This window comes from Dermacentor silvarum, chromosome 8 (assembly GCF_013339745.2).
Source record: "Dermacentor silvarum isolate Dsil-2018 chromosome 8, BIME_Dsil_1.4, whole genome shotgun sequence".
Classification (NCBI taxonomy): Eukaryota; Metazoa; Arthropoda; class Arachnida; order Ixodida; family Ixodidae; genus Dermacentor; species Dermacentor silvarum.
In genome coordinates, this window is record NC_051161.1 from 89,098,761 (window position 1) to 89,123,576 (window position 24,816).

General features: G+C 48.3%; 1 protein-coding gene across 1 annotated transcript in view; it reads left to right on the top strand.

Moving 5' to 3' along the window:
• LOC119461549 (RNA-binding protein Ro60-like) overlaps positions 1-24,816 on the top strand; it is a 78,196-nt gene that overhangs the window by 42,935 nt on the left and 10,445 nt on the right. The window contains exons 6-8 of the mRNA XM_037722891.2: positions 8,403-8,642; positions 21,396-21,565; positions 22,287-22,470. Of these exons, the coding sequence (XP_037578819.1) occupies positions 8,403-8,642; positions 21,396-21,565; positions 22,287-22,419 (543 nt within the window). The 3' untranslated portion in view covers positions 22,420-22,470. The remainder of the gene's footprint in view (positions 1-8,402; positions 8,643-21,395; positions 21,566-22,286; positions 22,471-24,816) is intronic.

Genomic DNA, 24,816 nt, shown 5'->3' on the forward strand with positions numbered 1-24,816 from the left:
AATGTCGGCGATAGATGCCACTTGAGGCTGCGACCTGGGAAAGAGCTTCTGCAGCTCCTCGCGAACGACCGCTCTGATTGTCTCGCGCAGGTCGTCGGAACCTAGGGCTTGAGCATCGGCGTGGTTGGTCAGGGCACGGCGGTTGTACTGCCTGGCACGCATTTCAAGCGTCTTCTCTATCGTTGTGGCCTCCGAAACAAATTCTGCGACAGTCTTGGGCGGGTTGCGCATCAGTCCGGCAAATAGTTGCTCTTTGACGCCCCCGCATCAAGAACCAAATTTTCTTTTCCTCAGACATGTCGGGGTCGGCGTGGCGGAAGAGGCGAGTCATCTCCTCTGTGAAGATCGCGATGTTTTCTTTCGGCAATTGCACTCTGGTTTCTATGAGAACCTCTGCCCTCTCCTTTCGTACGACACTCGTGAAGGTTCTCACGAAGTTCTCACGAAAAAGGTCCCACGTCTCCAGGCTGGCCTCTCTGTTCTCAAACCAGGTCCAAGCAGTGTCATCCAACGAAAAATAGACATGCGGTAGCTTGTAGTCGTCGCTCCATTTGTTGGACGTCGCAGTCCTCTCGTATGTGTCCAGCCAGGTTTCAGGGTCTTCAGCCGATGATCCACGGAAGGTCGGTGGCTCCCGAGGTTGTTGCAGCAGGATGGGGGACACTGGGGCTGTCATTGGGGTCGTTGACTTGGCCTTGATCGCTGTGGTCTTCTCGGGAAGAAGTCCGTACTCCGGCAGAAGTCCTTGCTGCCTACGGCTAGCTCGCTGGTCCTTGGCGCCGTTGATGTTGTCCTCCGGTTTCGGGATTGGATCGTGGCTTTGCGGGGGCATTCGATTCATGAACGCACTAGCACCTCCACCAGATGTCACGTAGTAGTGACGCTGAAGTAAACAGTCATAAAACTGTGTATGACGAAACTTATTCTTTATTGGGTGAACCTGTGCCCACAAAAGCAAGCTACGCTCGAAGCACAACGAAAGCGGCAAACACAGTCGGCGATCGTCGAAATCTGATCAATGGCGAAACGCGTCGGCTTTTATAAGCGAGTCATCAAAAGTTCCAGATTAATCCCTGGTGCCCGCTTCTCTTCCAGAAAGTTCGAGATAGTTCGCGTCGCTCATACAATCAGATTACATGGGCGTCAGTGACCACAGACGACGGATAGAAGCATCAATAACGTTCCAGAAGCTTCCGATGCAGGCGCGTCCTGCGCCGAGCGATAACGTTTAACATTTGTTAGCCGGTGGAAAGCGGCCACCGGTGAAAGATAAACATGTATATGCGTCAGTATGCATTATTTAATCGAATTAAACTCTCTTTCCTTTGGATGTACAGTCAGCGTCCGATTTTTCGGACTCCCTAGAGGCCGCGACAGCGTCGGAAAGATCGGGCAGTTCGAAAAATCGAATGCATGCGTTTTACTGCCACAAAAGGCTCAAATCGCCACAGGCACGGCTGAAGTAGCTCTAAAGACCTGCAAGTACACTTATTAGGCATATTTGTGCTGGTACTGTGATAGGAGACGGTGGGTGCACACGGGTATAATTAAGGGGAACATACCTTGTCCCATGACAATTGCCCTTTCCCACTCTAGGTATGCTTCACTCCAATACTTTTTGTATCTTCACCGCGTAACACTGCGGTATGAGGCGAAGCTGACTTATGGGAACCGGCATTATGCACCACGTCGTGCTTCGAAGCTTGAGAAGCACGGTTGTTTGCGGTGACGTGGTAGTGGTACGTGCTCACGTTGGTTTCGATGGGAATTCAGGGCGCAGGCTCCTTTCCCAAGCGTATCACCCCTGAAGGAAGCCGAACGCCAGGCTGGGGTACGCTTGTACCCTTTTGAACCAGTGGGTGCCCGGCAGCAGTGGGAATCAAACCCACAGCCTCCCGCAGCCGAGGCGGGCGTTCTACCACTAGGCCACGGTGACGGTTGTTTGCGTCTTGAAATTTCAGACGTTCTTATACATTGACTCTATAGGGTACATGGCGGTGCCGCGAAGGTGTCCGAAATACCGGGCATGTCTGAAAAATCAGTCGCTCACTGTACAGTATAGACCACTTATAACGTAACCGCTTTTAGTGCAGGGTTGGATATAGTACGGTCTTTTCAGACTCCCGTTAATTTTCCCATAGCACTCCATGTATACGCATACCGCTTACAGTGCAGCCGCGTGAGACACTCTGGCGTTTTCTACTCTGCCAACCAATGCATTCGCGCCTGTGCCGGCTGTCGATGTTGTAGCGCGCACCACACGGCTCTGACCTTTGTATGCGCTGTGCTTACGCCGCTCAGTTTCCGTTGAAGCGATAGACCGCACGAACCTGCGCTCGCTGCAGCGGCCGCGTTTCCCCACGCCCGCGTTTTGACAGTGGTTGTAAGTGAATGTGTCAAGTTTCTGCAGCCGATAAAACTACTATCCCTACTCCTTATAGCTCTCTACTAATTATCACAATTGATGCTTCGCCTTTTGGGCGAAACTGAGACATTTTTTTTAAAATAAAATCGGCAAGAAAACACTTATTTATTTACTTGTTACAGCACCTGAGGCCGAAAAAACTGTTCAGTGCATCATTGAACGGTATTCCGCTTACGCAGAACCAAATCTGCTTGAATTTGGGCAAGCGTCACGTCCTCACTAAAGCACGACGAAAGCACCGCGAGGGCTTGCGCAAGGTCCCCATTCGTTAGCCCCACAGCACACGGTACGCTCTCCTCAGAGTCAGTCATCTTCCAAGGGCGCAAGTACTTGATTAACGATTTCCTCCTCTTTGAGTTCGGCACAGGACATTGCGGCACGGTTTACACCAGCGAAATTTCAAAAGTTCTCTGTGGCTGGAATCAGCACGCCGCTGCTTCGCAAATCTTCAAACAGCTCGTCTCCGCTCACATTCGGCATAGTAGCTGGCAGTTCAGGTGCAGGGTCCTGCGTTCCAACATCTCACTCAACGCCGGCAACAAATCCTGCGTGGCGGAAATAGCGGTGGATTGTGCCTGCCGTCAGTGCCTTCCAGGCATTGGCAACAATGTGAATGGCTGACAACAAATCCACACTGTAACGGTTGCCACTGTCGATGGACAGGACTATGCAATGTAGCAGGCGTGATCGGTACAACACTTTCAGGTTCTTTACCATGCCCCGATCCATTGGATGCAAGACGCTCATGATGTTTGGTGGCAAAAATTCGATTTCAATTGCCTTCAAGTTATTGATTAGGCCATGGGCACTGCAGTTGTCAATAGAAAGCAGCACCTTGCACTTTTGTGCCTCAAACCTTTTATCCAGCCCGCGCACGTAGCCTTCGAACAACTGTTGTGTAATCTAGGCTTTAAGGCCGAACTGCATGCACGCGATATGCAAGCGACAGTGACAAGCGACGCGACAAGCACACGCTGTCGGGCTGTAGTGTCACGGCGTGAAGCAACAACACGAACGGGACATCGCGAAAAGAGTAGCGACGGATTTACATTGTTGTACGAATAAATGTTATCGTGCGCGTGTAAAGAAATCTCAATTTTATCAAAAGGTCAACGTTTTATCTAGATCTAGCTAAAATATGCTATCATCAATCCCCAGTGGAAATCCGTCCCATGCTGCCAGCGTAAAATGCCGTGGTGCCATCTGTTGAGTAAAACTTAACACTTTCTAGGCTCACGGTGGCGTCTCAGGCCTAACGGCATCAAAACAAACGACCGATCTTAATAATAACGACAAGAGAGCGCCGATACTTAGTCCTCAGCTAGCAGTGAGGTGAAGCGATGACTGACTGTACTATTTATTTTTTGCTTTCACAGCAGAGAGCAAGTTGCAAGAGCGAATTCAGGTCAAAGCGGGCAGAATGATTGCTGCCATGTTGTTGCGCAATCACTGTTCCCAGCAGATATCGTCACGCTGACTTCCGGGTGACAAGCGATATTTTCTGGCTGGCCAGAAACCGGAGGCGCGACCAGCGACAGCGACGGATCGCCCTCTGCGACGGCAAAGCCTGTCGCTCGTCGCCGTCGCTCAGAAATCGCGTGCATGCGGTTGCGCCTTTAGTGTTCTATTTGTACCACACGGGCACACTTATATGCCTTTAAAACAACTTGGGTTTCTGGACTTTCCTATAACCAAAAGCAGTAGGTTTTCAGTTCCGGATATGTTTGTGCCTAAAAGAATGGTAACCCTTTCCTTGCTATGCTGCCCACTATGGCAAGGATTTCCGGAAACAGCAAGCGTCTTCTCTGGCAGAAGCTTCTAAAACAGTCCGTCTCATCACAGTTGAAGACGTCGTCCGGCGAGTAGCGGTGGAGCAAGGTCTGCAGCTTGTCAGTGCAGTACAGTAAAACCCCGGTGATACGAACCCGGCTGGTACGAATTTCGGTGTGATACGAATTCGTAACATTCCCCAGCCGAAATACAGTGCTCACAATACGAAAAAAATCGGCTGTTCCGAACGTGTTGCCGCGCCGCTACGGATCATACGAACGCGTGAGCAACAGCGGCGGTGGCCGAGCCAGCGGGGCCACCGGCACAGACAAGCCGGCACAGCGGGATCTGGGCGGGATCCATAGTCGCCAAGTAACCGACTACGTCATGCGGCTGCGCAATCTCTCATTGGTCCCCACGTCGAGCGGACCGGACCACATCACAGCCTAGCCGATGCTTAGCGAGAAATCAGACGAGGACCAATATGCTGCAACGACGACCGCGGCGCAGCCCCGACAGCCAAAACGCTTCCTGCACTCGACTTGCTCAGGCGTTCAGTGGCATGCGAAAATATTCGCAAGATCACGTGCGCGCACTTATACTCCTTTCAGAAGGCGATCGGTGACGATTCGGACAAGAAGAAAATGTCCCGTTCATACGTTTTTCAAGGGACCACAAAAAAAAAGAGAGAGAGAAAAAATCTGCAGTTTCGCCCGAAAGGTGAAGCAACGAAAACGCAGCAGCAGTACCGAGCGAATTGGCCTTTGCGCTGTCTCTCGCTTCAACGCGAACTAAACGTCGAAGAAGGCACAGCGTATACGAAGCTACTGGCACTAGGCGCACTTTGTCAACATCGCAGATCATTTTGACGATAAGGTCCGCGCGGGCGCGCTGTGCGCACATCGCAGATAGATTTTCAGGATACGGCAGTAACGGCACCCGTGCGGGTGCGTCGTATCTGCAATGTGCCGGTCGCTTGCTGCAACGCATCGGTCGCTTGTTGCAATGTACAAGCTGGCTGCACAGATAAATTTACGTGACCGCCACATTCAAACGCAACATAACATGCCAGTACATTATAGATTGGCGAAGTGTCACGGGGAACGCCCGGTTATTCGAACGCGAAAGCATTTGCGATGGTTAATTCGAACATACCGCGCACCGACAATGCTCTCAGCAGCGTGCCAAATTACGTGGCGGCGCCTCCGACCGGCATTGCTCCGACACCGCCAGAGAACAAAAGCTTAGGCGAAACCCCTCAACACCATGCGGAAAAAAAAAGAAAGAAAGAACCACAGCGTCGCGCCAAGGTTGCCGTTTCTGCGTGGCGCTGGAACACGCGTGTACGTGCCGACGTCTCAGCCAACGCTGCGGCTGCAGCACAGAGGGAAGCAACGGCGGAGGCCCAGTTCGGCCAACGCTCGCTTCAACGGCAGAAATCGAAACTTCAGGGAGCGGGCTAAGCGGCGCCGGGCCGGCAGAAGCGGCGGACATGCACGGAGACAGTCGAAGGTGAGGGGGCTACGAGGGTGTTGAGAGGAAGGGCGAGGGGAGCCACCGAAATGAGATTGCGAGGCCAAATCCGCTTCCCTGCCGCCCTCCTCCCTCACCTGTGACGGTCCCCGCGCGCGCCCTTCGCTGTGTCGCCTCTTCCTCTTCACAACCACAATCTCTCTCTGTCGCCGTGCCTGCGCCGCCCGCTCCCTGAAGTTTCGTTTTCTGCCATTATCGCAAAGCGAGCGCGGGCAGTTTCGTGGCCCTCGCTCGATATGTGCTTGCGCGCCGCGGTATTTCACGAATCGCACCGTTCGTACGTCGTGCTATGGTGCACGAATATTTCAAAAATAAGTCCTTTTATTTCGAACAAATTTTTGGGCCCCTTCGAGTTCGAATTATCGAACTTCGACTATACATGGAAGTCAATGAGATTTAGGTCGGGACCGCGAAAACGCGACGTAGCAGCCGGGAAAACGCAGCAGCGAGGAAGGTATCAATGGGATTCCACTATTAGAAATTCTTTCTCGTCAAAATAAATTCATTTTTCTTGATATTGTGCATGTTTTGATGATACAAATTTCGGGTGATACGAATATTTCACGTGACCCTGCGAGATTTGTATCACCGAGGTTTTACTGTAATTCGCAGCCAACGTGTTATCCACGTTCGTCACACATTTTCTTGAGGGCGAGGTCATATCACTTCTTAAAGTTGCAGAGCCAGCCGTCGCTAAACTTGAAGCCTTTGATTCCCGTACAAAGCGCGAGGGTCTTGGCCTTCTGCTTCAGCAGGTCATCAAATATGGGAATGCGCCACGCAACCATGGTGCCTAGCCAGATATTCAGAGCCTCTTCAAGTTTGGGCTATGTGCCTTGATGGAGGTTTTTCTTCTGGGCCGTAGCACATTTCTCAGTTGCTCCAAGAATCTTAGCTTTGTTCTTGATGTAGCCCGAGATAGTCTGCTTCGAAATGCCGAATTCCCGAGCTACCTCAATCTGTGACTGGCCGTTCTGTACGAGCTGTACGACAGCAGCTTTCTGCACCATTGTCATCGTCTTGTACTTGCAGCGCTTCGTCACCGGCGTTAGCTGCGAAGCTGGAGTTAGCGCCATGCTCTGCTTCTTGTAGATATGCACGATACTACCTACTGTCGAAGTTGATCGAAGTAGCCTACTGCAGCGACAACCTCCTGGTTAAAACATAGTTAACACAGGTGATACAACCCACGGAATGGTGACTGATGCAACATTCAACACAACAAAGCATAAAAGCGGTGACGGAACCAGAAAACGATGGTGATTCGAATGACCTACTGACCTCAGAAATTTGAGCCTGTTTGAGAATCTCTGAGGTTCTACTTCACTGGCATTGGTGTTGGTTGGCAACAGCCACAATAACAAAGTTTGGCGCAGACTGAGTCGTAAAAATCAAATGGTGAGCCCTAAATGGTCCGAAATTTTTGTCATTGTTATGCATGGCGTCATGGGGAGAACAGCTGTGCCGCAAAAAAGTACAAATTAGCAAGCATGTCCGAATTTTCGGTCATTCACTGTACAAAGGTGTCGATGAGCCCTTTGCTGGGACCACGCTTTAGTGACATTATACCTGGGAAAATGTATGAACGAGGAACGTATCAGCAGGGTTCTACCCTATATATTTGTTACATGCTTATCGGCGAGAGCCACCTTAGATTTACTTGATTATATCCGATAATTTGTTATATCCTTCTTCATTACATCGAGGTTCGAGAGCCACCTTAGATTTACTTGATTATATCCGATAATTTGTTATATCCTTCTTCATTACATCGAGGTTCGACTGTATCCATGGTCATTACATCGACATTTGGCTGCAATGCAGTAAATAAATGTTCAATCGTCGGCTTAGGGTTAGCCAGGTGAGGTTGTGTCTGTCTCGCTAATGCCTGTCAACTCCATGAAATTTTCCTGAGGATTTACGAATTTGGACTCGGTCTATGATTTCATAAAGAGCAGTGTGCGGGGGAGCCTACCAAGTTAGCAAAACGACTATGAGAGCACCAACACATAGGTGGCTGTTTCATGACCTACACGACATGAATGTCATGACATTCATGTCGTGAGTCCTCGGGAGTCCCTTTAGCTACGCCGAAGAGACCTTGTAGGGTGGGTAGGTAGGTAGGTGGGTACTGTCAAAGTGGCAAATGTTCGCCAAGAAATGCTTCGCATTTAATATTGCATCAAGTTTTACAAAAATATATCCTGTTCGCGAAAAGTTTTAAAGTTCTTTAAAGATGGAGTGTCGCAAGATTGCAAAAACTGTATACACAAAACAAAATTTGTGATGGTGCCTTCGACGCCCTGTTATTACAGCGCAAGATGTCGTGTACCAGAGGGGTACTTGCTTTGAGCAAATTTATTCAGAGGAGTTCTTAAAGCTTGCGAGATTGGCTATACCAGAGTCACCAAGAAAGTAACTGTGATCTAAAAACAATGCATTGCTTTTCATTCTTGGCTGTTATTCTTAGTTTGTTGTTGTTCGTAGTGTAGCGTCTAAAGGTAATCATTGTAAATCAAGTGCATGTGTATCCCACGAAAGGTGTGAGCTCAGGGCAAAGTCTTAAAAAATTGTGTGTCTGCTCCCTCCCCCTCTTTGTCATTTACACGGGATTTTTACAATGTTCACAGATTTGTAGGTGTGATTACTGCAGCAAGAGATTCTCTTGATGCAGGCAGTGCCACCAATAGGAAGGCGCTACCTAGTGGCTGTGGATGTCCGTGGCCCCATGACCCATGGGCGCGCCCGTGGTCTTGATGGGCTGACGCCTGCAGAGGTGTCCGCACTGCTTCTACGAGCACTGGTACGCTCAAGGGACGTGATCACCGCAGTGGCCTTCTCCGCAAGGGGCCTAACACCACTCGAGTTGGACGGCCAGATGAGTTTGGCCGACATCAGCCAACGCTTGCGCGAGGTAGGCAAGAGGAAAGGAATAGATAAGAGGCGGCATTTTAGTGGTAGTAGTCAGTTCTTCACGGGAATTACTAGAGGAAACCCGAGTGCTGCGATCATGCGGCTACCATGGGAATAATAAGTGGTAGACAGGTTTGTCTTGCCTTCGGGCTTATGGCTTCAGACATCCTTGTGGCAACATTTATTACGCATTACGCTTCCAAATTGCATGTAAAGGGCCCCAAACTTTTCAAGCATATTGTCTGCTCCATCTTTGATTAAATCAACTGTAATTTGATCTCCTCCTGCTGCCTTTCCACAGTACATTTGAAGTCGTAAGGCATTGCGGCCCTTTATAGGCAATGCCTCATGACTTCAAGTGTACCAGAGAGCTGGAAGGATGCCAAGATTATGCTAAATCACAAGAAAGGAGACGTTAAAGAAATGGAAGAATTATAGGCCCGTTAGCTTGTTTTCAGTATTGTATAAAATATTCATCAAGATAATTTCCAATAATATTGGCGCAACACTTCAATCAACCAAGAGAACAGACGGGCTTCAGGAAGGGACATTCAACAGTAAATTACAACCATGTCATCAATCAGGTAATTGAGAATTCTGCGAAATGCAATCAACCCCTCCAATTGCTTTTATAGACTATGAAAAAGCATTTGATTCTGTAGAGATACCAGCAGTCATAAAGGCATTGCGTAATCAAGGAGTAAAGGAGGCATGCGTGAATATCTTCAAATATCTACAAAGATTCCACAGCTACCGTGGTTCTCCACTAGAAAAGTAGAAAGTTACCTATCAAGAAAGGGGTCAGGCAAGGAGATACAATCTCTCCAATGCTGTTCACTGCATGCTTAGAAGAAGTATTCAAGCTATTAGACTGGGAAGGCTTAGGAGTGAGGATCAACAGTGAATATCTCAACAACCTTGGGTTTGCAGATGACATTGTCCTGTTCAACAACACTGGGGTTGAATTGCAACAAATGATTGAGGATCTTAATAGAGAAAGTCTAAGAGTAGGGTTGAAGATTAATATGCAGTAGGCAAAGATAATGTGCAATAGCCTGGCAAGGGAACATAAAGTCATGGTCGCCAGTCAGCCTCTAGAGAATGTGCAGTGGTGTGTTTATCTAGACCAATTACTCACAGGGGACCCTGATCATGAGAAGGAAACTTGCAGAAGAATATGGGTTGGGGCACATACGGCAGGCATTAGCAAATCTTGGCTGGGAGCTTACCACTGTCATTGAAAAGAAAAGTGTACAATCATTGCTTTCTACCAGTGTTAACATATGAACGTTAAAGGGGCCCTGAACCACCCCTCAGGCTCGGCGAAATAACATAGTCCGCAGGTAGCATACGCTGCTGTGAACATCTCAGCCAAGTTTTGCTGTCATACGTGGTTCATGGAGCCCTCAAGTGGAGCACGAAGTCACCTTTCTCTCAAAGGCTCTCTTTTCAACAGAAGCCATGATCCTCACTTTTTTCTAGAAGCTTTATTTCGTAATAAAGTGGATTTCCATACACAGCTGCTATTGGTAGCTGAGGTAGGCTACGTAGCGTATATACCGCGGCCGCCACAGGGTGTCGCCATGAGTCCACTGGCTTGATGATACGAATCTCACGGGGTCACGAAAAATATTCGTATTAGCCGAAATTCGTATCATCGAAACACAATTAAAACTACTGTCGAATCTCGATAATTCGAACTCGAAGGGGCCTGAAAATTTGTTCGAACTAAAAGGACGTGTTTTTGAAGTATTCGTGCACCATAGCACGATGCACGAACGGTGCGAGTCGTGAAATATCGCGGCGCGTAAGCGCATAGCAAGCGCGGGCCACGAAACTGCCCACGCCGGCTAACGGTCGCTTCCCGATAACGACAGAAAACGAAGCTTCAGGGAGCGAGCGGGCGGCGCCGGCACACGGGTGCGCGCGGAGACCGTCGAAGGTGAGGGAGGAGGGCGGCAGGGAAGCGGATTTGGCTGCGTCAACTCCGCCGCTTCGGTGGCTCCCCTCGCCCTCCCTCTCAACTCCCTCGTAGCTCTCTCACCTTCGACTCCGTGCGCGCCCGCCGCCGTGCTGGCGCCAGCTTATTTTAGCCGCCCCCTGAAGTTTCGTTTTCTGCCGTTATTGGGAAGCGAGCGTTTGCGGGCGTGGCAGTTTCGTTGGCCCGACTGTGCCTCTGCCGCTGCTTCCCTCTGCGCTGCTGCCACAGCGTGCATGCAAGGTCAACATGTGACTAGAAAATAGAGGAGAAGGGTTCACTGCCATTTTATCCGCGTGGCTGAGACGTCGGCACTAGTGTGTGCTAGAATACGGTTGTCTAGAACACTCTAGTCGGCACGTACACGCTTGTTCCGGCGCGATGCAGAAACGGCGACCTTGCAATTTGAGAGAGAAGGAAATTTCCGGCGCGGGTTCTTTTTTTTTTTTTTTCTCCCCGTTCCTTCGCGCGCGGCATTGAGGGGTCTCTCCTGAGCTTTTGCTCTATGGCGGTGTCAGAGCAATGCCGGTCGGAGGCGCCGCCGCGTGATTTGGCGCGCTGCTAATGGCATTGTCGGTGCGCGGTATGTTCGAAATAAGCGTGTTCGAATTTGCTTGCTTCGCATTGACGTTGAACAAAAGCACGTTTTTCATGATAGTCTCGCTGTGCAACAATTGTGCTCAGTGTTGACGTTGCGAGGCCTAGCTCCTTAGCAAACTCCGTCCGCTTCCTCTTGGGATTCTCATCGACCTTTCGAAGAATGTCTAATTTCTCTTGTACCCATAGACCACCCCACATATCACTATCATATTTTTATACTATATATCGTTTTACGCTACTACGATAGCGATTGATTTTAGGCCACTTTACAGCCATGTTACATCCTATCATTGCAACTAATCAATCAGCGCTTAACACAACATTATCAGTCATGACGCTCTTTGGCCATACCTGGCCCTTGCGCCACAAAAAACCACATATCATCATCATCATCTCTTTAAAGGAGAGTGCTTTCCGCTTGCGAGACATAGCTCGCTGCGACTAGGCAAAATGGCGCAAACACGAAGAACGCGGCCCGAAGCACAGCAGCCACTCCATCTGACGGCTCGCAGAAAAGGAGGAAAAGTACAAAAGCACCAAAAGCGCCACCGCTTCAAACTCTTCGCGCCCAGTCGCGGAGTCCGCACTGTCCGGCGCCGCGCCTCTGCACCAAAAGAGAAGGAGAGAAAGCGCGTGACTGCGCGCTGTTCTCTTTCGCGGCCGTCGGTGGGGCGGCGTTTATTCATATCAACCGACGCAGGCTGAAAATCGATTCGTAACAACCGTTCTCTAGCACGTTGCAAAGTAATGGGGCTCGGCAGGGACCACAGAAAAATTCGTATCATCCGGAAATTCGTATTAGCCGTGATCGTATCATCGAGCTTTTACTGTATTTCTGAAATAGCCTATTTTCACTTCAAGTGCCTTTCTCCACTTCGATAAAAAGTGGTTCAGGGCCCTTCTAAGAGACAGGAAGAGAGTGGTGTCGTCAGAGCAAAGAGGGATAGCCGATATTCTAGTTGACATTAACTCTTTCCCTACCATGGGGAAAATAAGTGTGTTTTGTATGTTACGGCAGATGTGTTTTCTGAAGAAACTACTGCACTCAATATTAATTGTAATAGATAAACAGCATAAAAGTTTTATTAACAAAATGTATGTAATAAAAAAGACGTAAATTGTTAAAATCAAGATTGTGCGATAAAATTGAACAAAGTTTGTAAAGACACGCTTGTATTTACTAACCAAAAATGTTATGAAAATTATGAGATATACGAAATGCATTGCCATCTATTAGGCACTATCTCCGAAAAAAATGTAATTTTTTATTGAACAGGTGTCGCGCTACAAAAATTTAACTGCAAGCACTACAGTTTGGCGTGCCGGGCTACGGCCATCGATGTTCCGGGCTGGTTTGCGTCACCGTCGCTTCCAGGCTCAAAGTTTGACGAAAAGTCAGCGTCCTCTGACTCGCTACTGTTCGATGTATCGATAAGATCCAGCCGCAGAGGCAGCGGAATCACGATATCTGTGATCTCCCAAAGCGCGTGCGTCGTTCTTGGAGCCGGACATTTTTGCGTTCTGCTTTGACGATCACGAAACTTTGCAGCGCGTTTAAAAATCACCGTCTGGCGGCGAAAAAGCAAACTGCTTAGAAAACAAAATTATAGTTCCTCCTCTTTCACGTCCCATGGCACAGTGTGTCCGTGAGCGGTGCGGACGGTCTTAAAGGGAAACTGAACAGGTTTTAGATTTCTAAAAAGTGACGTTTTACTGAAGAGCAGACACTTGAAATCCCCAGTACGAAGTTTTTTTTTTATCATACAAGTAGCGGCTGTGTAATTAAGAATTAAATTCGCAGCTATGCTCCGACCACCGCGGCTCGCGGAGTCGGCCCGCGGTGGCAGCAGAAGGGGAAAGCTAGTGGAAATGACGTCAATATAGGGGTCCCGGGCGCCCGCGCGGAAATCGTGTGCAGGTTTTGTGTGTCAATCATGTTGTATCCGTGGCCTTTATCGCAAATGATCAAGATCTCCACCCTGCGTTTCCGGCTTACGCTTCAAAGGACTGTTAACGCAAGGAGAACTCCGTCTAAGAAGCATACAGTGTCACCATGCCGTCCTTTTGCGCTGCCTACGGCTGTACGAGCACCGGCAGCCGAGACGACGTTATCTTTGTGGATGACAGCGGTGAAACAAAGTAATTTCAAGCCTTCAAGAACCACTCTTCTCTGTTTAAAACATTTTCGGGACAGTGATTACCATCAGAGTTTATCGCTGATGCGTGCAATAGGAATTCCGGTGAAATCTGCTCGACTAAGGCCAGGCGTGGTGCCATCGATCTTCGCTCATAAACGGAATGAATCGCCGCCACCGAGAGCAGCCTTCGCAAAAATACGAAAGCATGAGGTAAGATGTCGAATGTAGGAGCTTATGCCGCATGTAGAAAAAAATGCAAGTTGTTTTTCTGGGTAATCGCCATCTGTTTCTCATTCTGTTACTTATATCTCCGTTTCTCGCTTCTGTCGTTGGCGATGCTTTCCCTGAAGAGTTCCGAATCTGGGCCTGTATTTTGTGGAATGTCTCTGATTTATATAATAAAGAACGCGTCCTCAATGGTCGGTGGTCCGTCGCATGCTATTTGAGGTCGTGGAGACGATAACCGAGGCTGTGACGGACGGCCTAAATTTACACAGACAAGTTTCGTGAATGCGGCCCAGACGTGGGACTCGCCATGCGAATGTGTCAACCAAAATTGTGACTATGGCCTGAGAATGGGCGTTGCGAGTATTATACAGCTGTCACGTGGCCCACTTTTGATCTCGATAATGCCCGATCCGGATCGAATTTCTCGGTCGAGATTCGCTTCTTAGCGCAAACTGCGCGAGGGAGCCAATCGCAGTCGAGAATTTCGATCCAGATTGGGCTTGATCGCGATCAAAAGTGGTTGTGTGACACCTCCGTAGGCAAGACCATGTGCAAGAATTTCGTTTACTCCCTGGCAGTATAAACATTATTCTTTTATTTCCATTGCACTGTAGTGGATGCAGGAACACCTGTCGCAACAGAAATATACGTCAGGTGGAAAAGACACCTAAAATAAAGTTTCATTATCACGCCAGGCATCCAGCCGCACTCGGATACCTAAGTGCCCATGCGCCTAATGAATGCTTACATCACTTACTTTAAGGAAAGCGGTGGATTGTTCAAAGGCTTGAAGCGACAGGGGTGGGCTCTTATCTCTGATCGTTTCAACACAATCGGAAATCGAGGGCCAAAAAGCATAAAATATAACTACAGTAAACTGTATAGCTATGCATAACGTGCAGTGGTACACTTTTTGTTTTTCGTCAAATTCCCGCACGACATTGCAAGCAGCCCAAGCACGCCTTTGGGGCGTCGAATGCTGCTTCTAGCGCCGTGGGTTACAGCTATACTGCAAAAATAAAAAAAATTCACTTTCGTGCGGCGTATATTTTTCTGGCACTTCTGCACCTTGTATTGTTATCTTAGTAACTTCGTAACTGCAAAATGCACTGTGCTAACAGTGCGTCTCCGCATTCGCTGCAAGATCGAATAACGCCATGATTGCACGCATTGTTTGTTGCGGTCAGAGCACAACAGAAGGCATCTTTGTACCTAATATCTACACTGAATTAAATTATATTGCAAGTACAATAATTTCCATGCGATGTGTACCTTCAGGGCACTTCGGCAGTTGCATTTTATTACTTGTAAACCAGCAACAGTAGAATGCACTGTGTACAAAACGAGTCTCTCTTTCCGTATTCTCTGTTATAAGGACGCCCGGTATGAAGATAATACAATCTCACTCTGACTGCTAAGGCTATATAAGCATGGTACAGCTTCAGAAAAACTTACGAATACATACCAGGCGATACTTCCAACGCGGGTAAATGTCGCAATTAGGTCCTCGGATCCGGTGGGCTCCATTCCAGCTTCCGCGCTGGCTATCGCGCTCGCGCTTGGTGTAGGTGTTTCTCGTTGTCGGGCCACTGGTTCAAACGCGTATGGTGTCGCGCAAATCACCCCTTACCCTAAGTGATCAAAATTATCCATAACAGTGACTGAACTGCGCGAAATCGTGTGGGAGGTAGTCGCCGTACCTGGTCAGAAGCTGTCACGTTGCGGCGGGCTCTCGTGGACCCATGGATTGACGTCACGGTGCGCTCCACCAATCATCGATGCGAGCCAGACTCGCTGCGCGCCGCTCAGCCACAGCTCGGAGTTTTTTTGCTAATAACGCATTTTTGGTTGCGCCATGTTAAATTTTCTTGTCGATTTTCGTCTTCAGGTTGTTCAAAAGTAACAAATGGTGCTTATAACTCGATTTTTTTGGAAACATGTTCAGTTTCCCTTTAAAAGCGGCGTTTCAGACCATCGATAGAGGGCTAACAATGCCCAATGGGCGCGGTACGGAAGGAGTTAAGAGAAAAGAATGGAGATGGGCAGGCCATGTAATGCGTAGGGCAGATAATCGGTGGACCATTAAAGCTATGGAATGAGTGCCAAGGGAAGGGAAGCGCAGTCGAGGAGGGCAGAAAATTAGTTGGGGATTGAAAAATTTCCAGGTGCAAGGCTCTCATTGTTCTCATATACACTAGCACGAGAATTCCCTCTAGTAATTTCTTGTATGAAACTGCCATATTTGCACAAATATACAGTATAGAGCACTTATAATGTAACCGCTTATAGTGCGGGACCAGATATAGTACGGTCTTTTCAGACTCCTGTTAATTTTCCCATAGCACTTCATGTATACATGTATTGCTTATAGTGCAGTTGCAGGAGACGAAATACCGGTTACAGTGCAGCTGCCGGCGCGTCTCGCGCCGTCGGGCGTGTTCCAACAATGCTGGCACATGAATAGCTCCGCTCATATTTTTCGCCCGGCGCACCAAGCCACGCCCGCTACGCATCCCAGCATTCCTTGCGAGGAGCGGGCAGAATGATGCAGTGGCGGGAGCGCTCGACAGGACGTCCATCGCTGCGGCTTTCTGCGCATTAGCAAGCATGGTGTCTCGCACGCACAAGCAAACATGAACACATCTCACTCGATGACCGTGGAAACTTGCTGTCAGAACCCTATGGTGAGGAAGTGCAGCAGCAGCAGTGAGCAAATTGACCTTCATGCTGCCGCTCGCATCAAAGTGAACTAAGCCGTGAAAACACAGTGCACGGTGGACTGTGCTCCCATCGCAGATGGCTTTCAAGATACAGCGGCCCCTGTGGGTAGGCATGCGCGCTCAGAGTAAACGCACCCGCCCCCCCCTCGCGCCTTGCGTGCGATTGGAGACAGTGTGCTTCCTTCCCGCTTTCCTCGCACGCTTTCACTCGCACATACAGCATACAGCGCGTGGCGACGATTTTATTGCCCTTGAACTTTATACGGAACCTCGCGGCAACAGCTACGGCAACTAGAAATGCACCTGGAATGTCCATGTAATTGCTATCACAATAAAATCGTTTTTGTTATAGTGCGGATATTCACGACTCCGGTGACTTGTGTTATAAGCGATCTACACTGTAGCGGAATTTTTTTTTTTTTTTGAAATTTGGGGAATATAATGCATCTCGCAATATATTCAGGTTCAGGACGTAAATATGATGACATTCTTATTTTGTTTTTCTGGTGCTTCAAACTGCAGTGAGCTAAACCACTAGGCACCACCATCATCGCTACCGCATACTGAGCCATGTTCGATTGTGCCGCGAGCATTTCTGAAGTGCTGCCCACCCAATAATCTCGGTGGCATGGGGGACGACGCTGTTCTCACTCACATTGTCAAAGACATCAGCAGTGATGAGTAAATTCTGCAGGCACTTGTCCTTTCACTGTATTTTGCATTGGCAGTTCAAGGTAACAATGAATAAAGTGCCCTGCGGGCATCCTCATTTATACGTTGTTTCCTGTTTCTTTGCGGCATCACTTCATGTCATAATCATAATGTTTTATCGTTTTAAAGCGAAGCTTTTTACCTTTACCAGCCAAGGGTTCTGTCGTGTCCGTCGTTGTAATCAAAAAACGATCCCGACGAACCGCTAACAATTGCAGGTATAGCAGTATAGCTTACTTGAATTCAGGCATTCAGTGTACAACCAAGCACTCGTTTTTGCGAGAAAAACCACAAAAACAAGCTTCAAAGTGATGAGCCAACATGATGGATGATAAGGGCTGCGGGCAAACAACGGAAACAGGCTTGGCGCAGTCTGTAAGATTAGATTGCAGCTGTTGCAAAGCTTATGCAGCTGCTTGAAAGAGGGTTGACGTCATTCGAAACCCTTCCAGCCTAGTAACTGCTTCGGTTCATTTTCTAGACTACCCCACTATGGGTAGACCACGGAAAGAGTTAGCACTCGTGTGCTTCACCAATGCAAAACAACCAACCACCATTCGCGGAACGTGCATTGATTTAACCTTGGTGAAGAATGTAACTACAGTGAAAACTGAAAATTTGAGTGTATATCACACCGATCATAAAGCAGTAGTGAACATTGTTGTGAAGTAAATAATAATAAAGGCCGTGGTTAAAGTTACGTTGTAGTGTGTGAAATATCAAGTGCGCCGCAGTCACCGTGAGGGTGGCGTAAAAAGCTTCTCTTTCCAACCACCTTCACAGGGTGGATTGGCGGGCAATTTTTTGTTTTTTCTTTTTCTGAGAGACTCCAAAGTCCACACACCCCGTGTGGGACGCCTTCATCACAGTTACACCCTCGTGCACCTCTCTCTCGTCTCCTTTATACCCCTCAGACGTCAGTGCTATCGGTGAAGTTGACTCGTATTTCGGAGTGGTGGAAGAAAGACGAGAGAGAGGCGCACGAGGCTGGCGATGTGGCAAATTTGTGCCATGCAGATGAGTGCAGCAACTCACATTTTTTATTGCAATAGCAATGAAATGGACACTCCAAGCAGATTTCCGCTGTCGGCGCCGTGAGGTTCCATATAAAGTCCAAGGGCAATAAAATCGTCACCGTGCGCCGTATGTGCGAGTGAAAGCGCGCAAGGGACGCGCGCTTTCACAGAGTGAACACACGGCGGAGAGCAAAAGCGACCGTCGCGCGAAAGGCCGTGGGGAATGGGAGGGAGGGAGGGAGGGAGGGAGGGAGGGAGGGAGGGAGGGAGGGAGGGAGGGAGGGAGGGAGGGAGGGAGGGGGGGGGGTGGCATCGTGCTGCGGCACCAAGGGCGCAAGGGGAACTGGGGACTCAGTCACGCACGCTAAAGGAGGAAAGCGGGAAGGCAACGCGGGAGGGAGGGGTTGCGTCTTCTACTCTGCCCGCAACTGCACACTTGTACTTTAAGGCTGCGGCCTGTCGCCCGCACCGTATCTTGAAAGCGATCTGCAGACGGCTCATAGCTTTGTATGCACTGTGCTTTCCCCGCTCAGTTTCTGTTCAAGCGATAGACCGCACGAACCTTCGCTCACTGCTGCTGGCACGCTTGCTCACGCCAGCATTTTCGGAGCGGTTGTCTGCGGTCGTTGAGTAGCATCTATTCATGTTTGCTTGTGCGCACTGACACCATGCTTGTTAATTCAGTTAGTAAGCAAATGTGTCCAAGTTTATACAGCCGATAAAGCTACTATCCTTACTTCGTTAGCTCTCTGCTAATTAGCTATCGTAATTGATCTTTGCCTTTCGGGCGAAACTGCGACTTCTTTTTTCATCATTTTGTGACACAGAAACCCTAGTGGACGGATTTAATTGTTATAGCTAATAATGCAGCATTGGAACATTGTAGCAAGCGGTTTATTTGACTATAGAACACCAGAAAAGTTCACAATGCCATGGCTGCTCATGTTACATTCGAGTGTATCGTTAAAACCAGTAATGCCATAAGTGGGTTTGACTGCACTCCTTTCTGTCTAATAAAATGTTTCGATGTTTGTCCCCTCTGCCTTTTTTTTTCGTGCAACCTGATTATCCATTACAACAATGGAATCTTCTTGACACTTGAATATTGTTGACTGGGTTCAACTGTACTGACATGACATTTTCAACTTGTCTTTTCTATGTTTACTGCGTGAATTGAAGGTCCAAGCCCCCTAAAACCTAGAAAAAATACTGCTGAGCATGAGAGCAACCTTAGTTATTTGGTGAACCAGTTTCGGTTTCAATTCCCAGGAGGTAAATGCATCATGACGTTATGACACACTGGCTTGGTTTGTTCCTGCGAGCGCTGTGGCTGTCATTGTGAGCGCAACCAGAAAAAAAAAGTTGTGGAAGTCTTGTTTATTTTTTTCTATTTATAACGTCGTCATACATACATAGAAGGGGAACCAAGGGGCCCGATTTTTGTTAGTTGCAATCATATGAAACCAACAAACAATGACACCAAGGAAAGCATTGGGTCAATTACTTCTTTTAATGACATTACAGTAATTAAATTAATAAAGGAAATTTACCCTATGTTTTCTTTAATTTCATTGTTTGTTGGCCTTATATGATTTTCATCATACGTAGCCTTATTGCTACATATTTGCTCTGTGTCACGACATCATGAAGCCAGGTCCAGCATTTCAAGGTGTGCTTTCTTAAATTAGAATGTCTTTAATGTCTTTTTACTGTTTCCATGTTATCATGATGTCATGACGCCAAACAAAATAAGGCTGGGTGTGATGTTGTTTCTCATAAAATTTAAACAGCACTGCATGTGGTTCTTCTAGCTGCTGTCATACATGGTAGCCGCAGCGATCACAGCCAACGAAGTGACCCTGAGTATCTTGACGTCATGATGCACTCACCTCCTGGGTGTACCGAAAGTGAAACCAGTTCGTGGAAAACAACTGCCACAGTAAATTATTCAACGTGCTCCGACACTCGCCAGTACTTAGTGCAGAAAGTATGCAGATCTCACGTAGTGTGGGAGTCAGTTATGCGAAGCATTTTGCAGGCGGTGGCATTGACTCTGTGGCGGCACACCTCAACCAGCTCCCTGACTTTCTCGATGACTTTAAGCAGGTGCTCATTGTGGGTCTTGTTCATGCTGAGGGTCGGAAAGAGTGTGGGCTTGCCTAGCTTATCGGTCATTGCAAACGCGTTCCTCTGCACCCCAGTAGTAACATCCTGAAGCGTATGTCGCGCAAGCTTGCCGTGGCCCTCCACATTTCAGATCCTTTTACACAAAAGGCAAATCACAGTGAACCTGGCAATGTAACGGTGTGGATGGCGCCTGTTCTTTACGGTCAGCACCGGCTATGTGTATTGCTGTGATCTAGTCTCGTGATGCACGGCTCTTTCGTCTGTCGTCCTTATTGGCCTTATGATAACACAACTGCCGTAAAGTTGGTTTAGCCCTTCTTATTTTCTAAAAACTGGGAAGAAAATATTTCTACGCAATAAATAAGATTGCTGCAAAACATAGGTCCACTGTTAAACTGAGAACCTCAATGGTATTTAGTACAACAGAACATCACTGATTTATAGTTTCAGAGAGAAAAATAAAATAAAAACGACTTGATTCTATTCGTACAGAAATTCTATTGATAAAAAGAAATATTTTACAGGCCTTCATATACTAGAACTGAGCTGTAACCAGTGCTAGCGTACTAATTTGGTGTTCCCTTTAATAAGAGTAGACCAAGAGATTATCTTGATTTCTATGTGCCTCAGTTACTGATAGCTTGTAACATTCTGTTTATGCAATGATGGGAGACTCCCGAGCATGTGTACCACTGTATTTTCTTGCCCAAAATTTGTAAGCATTAAATTTTGTGAAAAGTTTTCGGATATTCAATTCAATATCCGGATTTTTTTTTTATTTGATTGGATATTAGATTCGAATATCTACTATTCCGTATTGACATACCGCTAGAAAATATGCTTCTGCAAATACACAATCGGTGGTGGAACTACCTTGGAACTCGTCAGCTTCGTGTTACTGTGCACATCCGACTGGAGAAAGTGGAGCGTGCACGGGTATGTCAGTGACATGGCGAGACAGAAGCACGGAAACATACCAGTATGTCAGTGAAACAGGAAGGGTTGAGCTGTTCAAGTAAGAGACATATGTTGTCAGGAGGACTACACTGACACCATCAATTGTAGTGTCTGCATCTCCTCATTGTGCCTTGTCTGTTCTTGCACTGCTCACATGAGTCAGGACAAGTCAAAAAATGTCATGTCAATAGTCCTGCAGGCTTGGGGCAGCTGCCTTTACAACTCCGATGCTGCCAAACATGATTGAGGTGCACGATAATGGATTACTCGTACTTGCAGACACCCATGGGCCCGGTGGATTTGTCGCTTCCGCTGCGGTGGGCCTGTGAGCAAAAGCAGGTATTTGACCTGGTGGTGGTGTGCACCGACAACCAGACCCAGAGCTGGTCCGTCCATCCTGCTCAGGCCCTGAAGGAGTACCGGGAGAGCTGCAACTTTCGTGGTATCAAGTGAGTGCCAACTACCTGCTGCAACTTCTTAATCGAGCATGTTTTATCTCGGTGGTAATACACTTGTGCAACTTGCCACCCAAATCTTCCTTTTGCTGGTAGGTGTCACTTACAAGACCAACTGCAATGAAATGTTGGACTGCACCAAGAAGTCTAGTTTCAGGTTGTGTGTATATTAGAGCAGCTTTTGTGCAAAATTTTACATTTTAAGTACAGTTGATCCCCAATGTATCAAACTAGGATACATCGAACAGTTGTAAAATCCCATTCAAAATCCCGTGCAAAAGTTTAGCATTGTACTATGCGTATATTGAATTCTCGTTCACCGCCACATTCGATATATCGAACGCTGCGGCACACCACGCCCCTGCAAATGCGCTTATCCTAAGAGACTCGATCACTCTCGCGTCGTTGGAAATATTTAATGGCACCCTAGCGCCCTATTGAAAGTAGACACCGCTACGTCAGTCTGGTAATGTTGATGCTCCTTGAAGCTGTATTTCATTTGCGTAAACCAACAAGCTACTGAGGAGCTTTGCATTTCTACTTACGTACATCAGGGCTTTCCAATTGCTGGGGCCTCCCTTATGAGAGCATTGCTTTAAGGGCGATTTGACACGACAAACTTGAATCGCCACTTCAGTTTGCAGACCAAGTGTGTAAGTTTGTGAACTGTGCTATACGCCTCGTCATCGCTTCTCATGTGCCATGCACCTTGCAGGTTCGCAGTGTGTGCCATGTGCAGCCAGGGCTTCTCGCTGGCACCTCCTGACGATCTGGGCATGCTGTACATCGCAGGCTGTGACTTCCGCACCATTCACCTGATACAGGATTTTGCTGCAGGCGTCTTCTGAGCTCCCGTCCTTTCCTTTCCCGTTTCATCATAGCTTCGAGTTCATCTCCTGGTGAGGGTCTGGCCCTGAGCGGAGTAGATACAGTAGAACCCCGCTGTTACGTTTTTCACGGGACCGTAAAAAAAACGTAAGAGCCGGGAAACGCAAGAGCCAGGAAACAGGAAAAATTGAGAAATGGGAGTTTGAACTGCACACAACATTAATTCTTACGTGCGACAAAAAGTAGTTTCGCCCGACAGCCGAAGTATCGATTGCGATGAGCTATACAAAGTAAGAATAGCAGTTTTATAGTCTGTATAAACTTGTAAACATTCGGTTATTAACTAATTAACAAACATGGTGTCAGCGCCCACAGGCAAACATGAACACATCACACTCGATGAGCGCGGACACGCGCAGTTAAGCGCCGCTGCAGAAGCGAGCGAAGTGACCTTCGTGCTGTTGTCTATCGCTTCAACCCAGAGAACACGCAGCACGCACAAAGCCACGAGCCGCCGACGCACCTACACTGCATAGAATCTGCCCCTACGCAGATCGCTTTCAAGATACGGCCCGCGGGACCGCGCGCCGCCGCGCAGTATGATGCCATAGCACAACGCTGCCCGCTATCCCCCCCCCCTCGCTGGTGCCACGAGCCGCCGACGCACCTACACTGCGTAGAATCTGCCCCACGCAGATCGCTTTCAAGATACGGCCCGCGGGAACGCGCGCCGCCGTGCAGTATGGGCTCCGTACAGTCAACAGGCGGCGCTGCTGCGCAGCAGCGGTGGCGCGATGCTCAGCGTCGCATGTGGCGGGCGGCGCAAAACTGGGAAGGGGGGAAGACAGCGAGATTTCGGAACTACGTATACACGCCTCCGAAAGCCGCACGTATATCCGTGATCCGCCTTCTTTTTTTGTGCGTGTGTGTACGTGAAAGTACAAGCGTGGCCCTCTGTGATGTCACAAATAGTTTTTGCGGGGTTCAGACCTATTAAAGGAATAGACGATTACTTTCACGGTGCAGCGTTAACCAGCGGAGACAAGCTGTACGCTGCTTCGCATGTTGCTTGTGTGAAAGAAGTGGACGGCGTGGACGTTGACGCGAAGTGCCGTTCGCAACAGGGAAAGCAAGTATATATATACGATGTCATCCTTCACGTTAGTAAAGCTTACTGTTATACTAAAATTGAAGTCACTAAACTGGCACCCTGAAAACGTTGTAGTTGATCGATTTTTAATCGACGCCTCACTGTTGGCAATGCATGCCTCATTTCGCTCCGGCGCGTTGTACGCCGCAGCCTATCATTTGATGCCCCTGTCACACTGTTACTTTAGATTGTCATACAGCTCGATCTGGACCGCGTGCAGCTACACGCTCACTCGTAGGTTGTCGTCAGCACAGTCATGTCGAGTGAGCTAAACGATTCGGATTGTTGGATCGTGTGGCAGTGACCATGCTATCCTCGTTGACTCGTTTGGGACCCAGTCGGAGGCACCTGCTGCGCTGATAAACGAGATTTATTAACTAGGCGATCTTAATTTACATGACGCGAATGTTCGTTTTTCATCATGTACAATGATCGAGGCTCATTAAGCCCCTTTCACAAGATACGATTTCGCTTGCGAATTCCTTTCCTTGCATACGCACTTTGCTTTTACAATGATACATCGCAAATGTATATCACAAGAAAAATCGCACCATGTGAAACCGCGCCTCTCAAGCGCCAGCGGCCGAAACGAGGATCGTCGAATCAGTGCTCGCCAGCACAAAATAGGCTTCCTTGGCATAAAATATTGCTCATCGCACATGCCAGTGCTATGCTGATCATACCGAATGCTAAGACAACGGCAAGCAGTCGTCAAATCAGCAAAGTCGTGACAAATTTCTTTTAAATGTTCAGCAGCTGGCCATGGCCGCTGGCGTCGCGCAACGATCTGTGAAACGCGCATGTGTAGCACGCTTTACAGAACAACACCTTCTCATAAATATCAAAGAAGCTGACTTACTTTACTCTCCTCACAGCTGCGATCCATTTCTTTCGCCGTTCGATCTCATAAGACTTGCCAGGAAACCTGTACAACTTTATCCCGGGCTGGCCTTCGTGGTTGTGACAGCCCTTTACGCAGCAGTATCGCCGGTTCCACTTGCCTTTTTTTTTTTTTTCACCTCCGACGCTTGCCGATGAAGCGCATGCCATTGCACCGTCGCAAGACGTATAAAAAAAAATAAGGAGGCTGGTGAACAAAGCAAAACGGCTTCAACCGTGGCCGAGACGAAATGTAGCGCGCGGGAAAGAATTCTCATCGAGCCGGCCGAGCTGCGGCGCCCACTTCCCAACACTGTTGCGTCGCTGCGCCAGATGGCGCCAGAGCAGCCGCAAACTCGACTGTACGGAGCACAACGCTGCCCGCTAT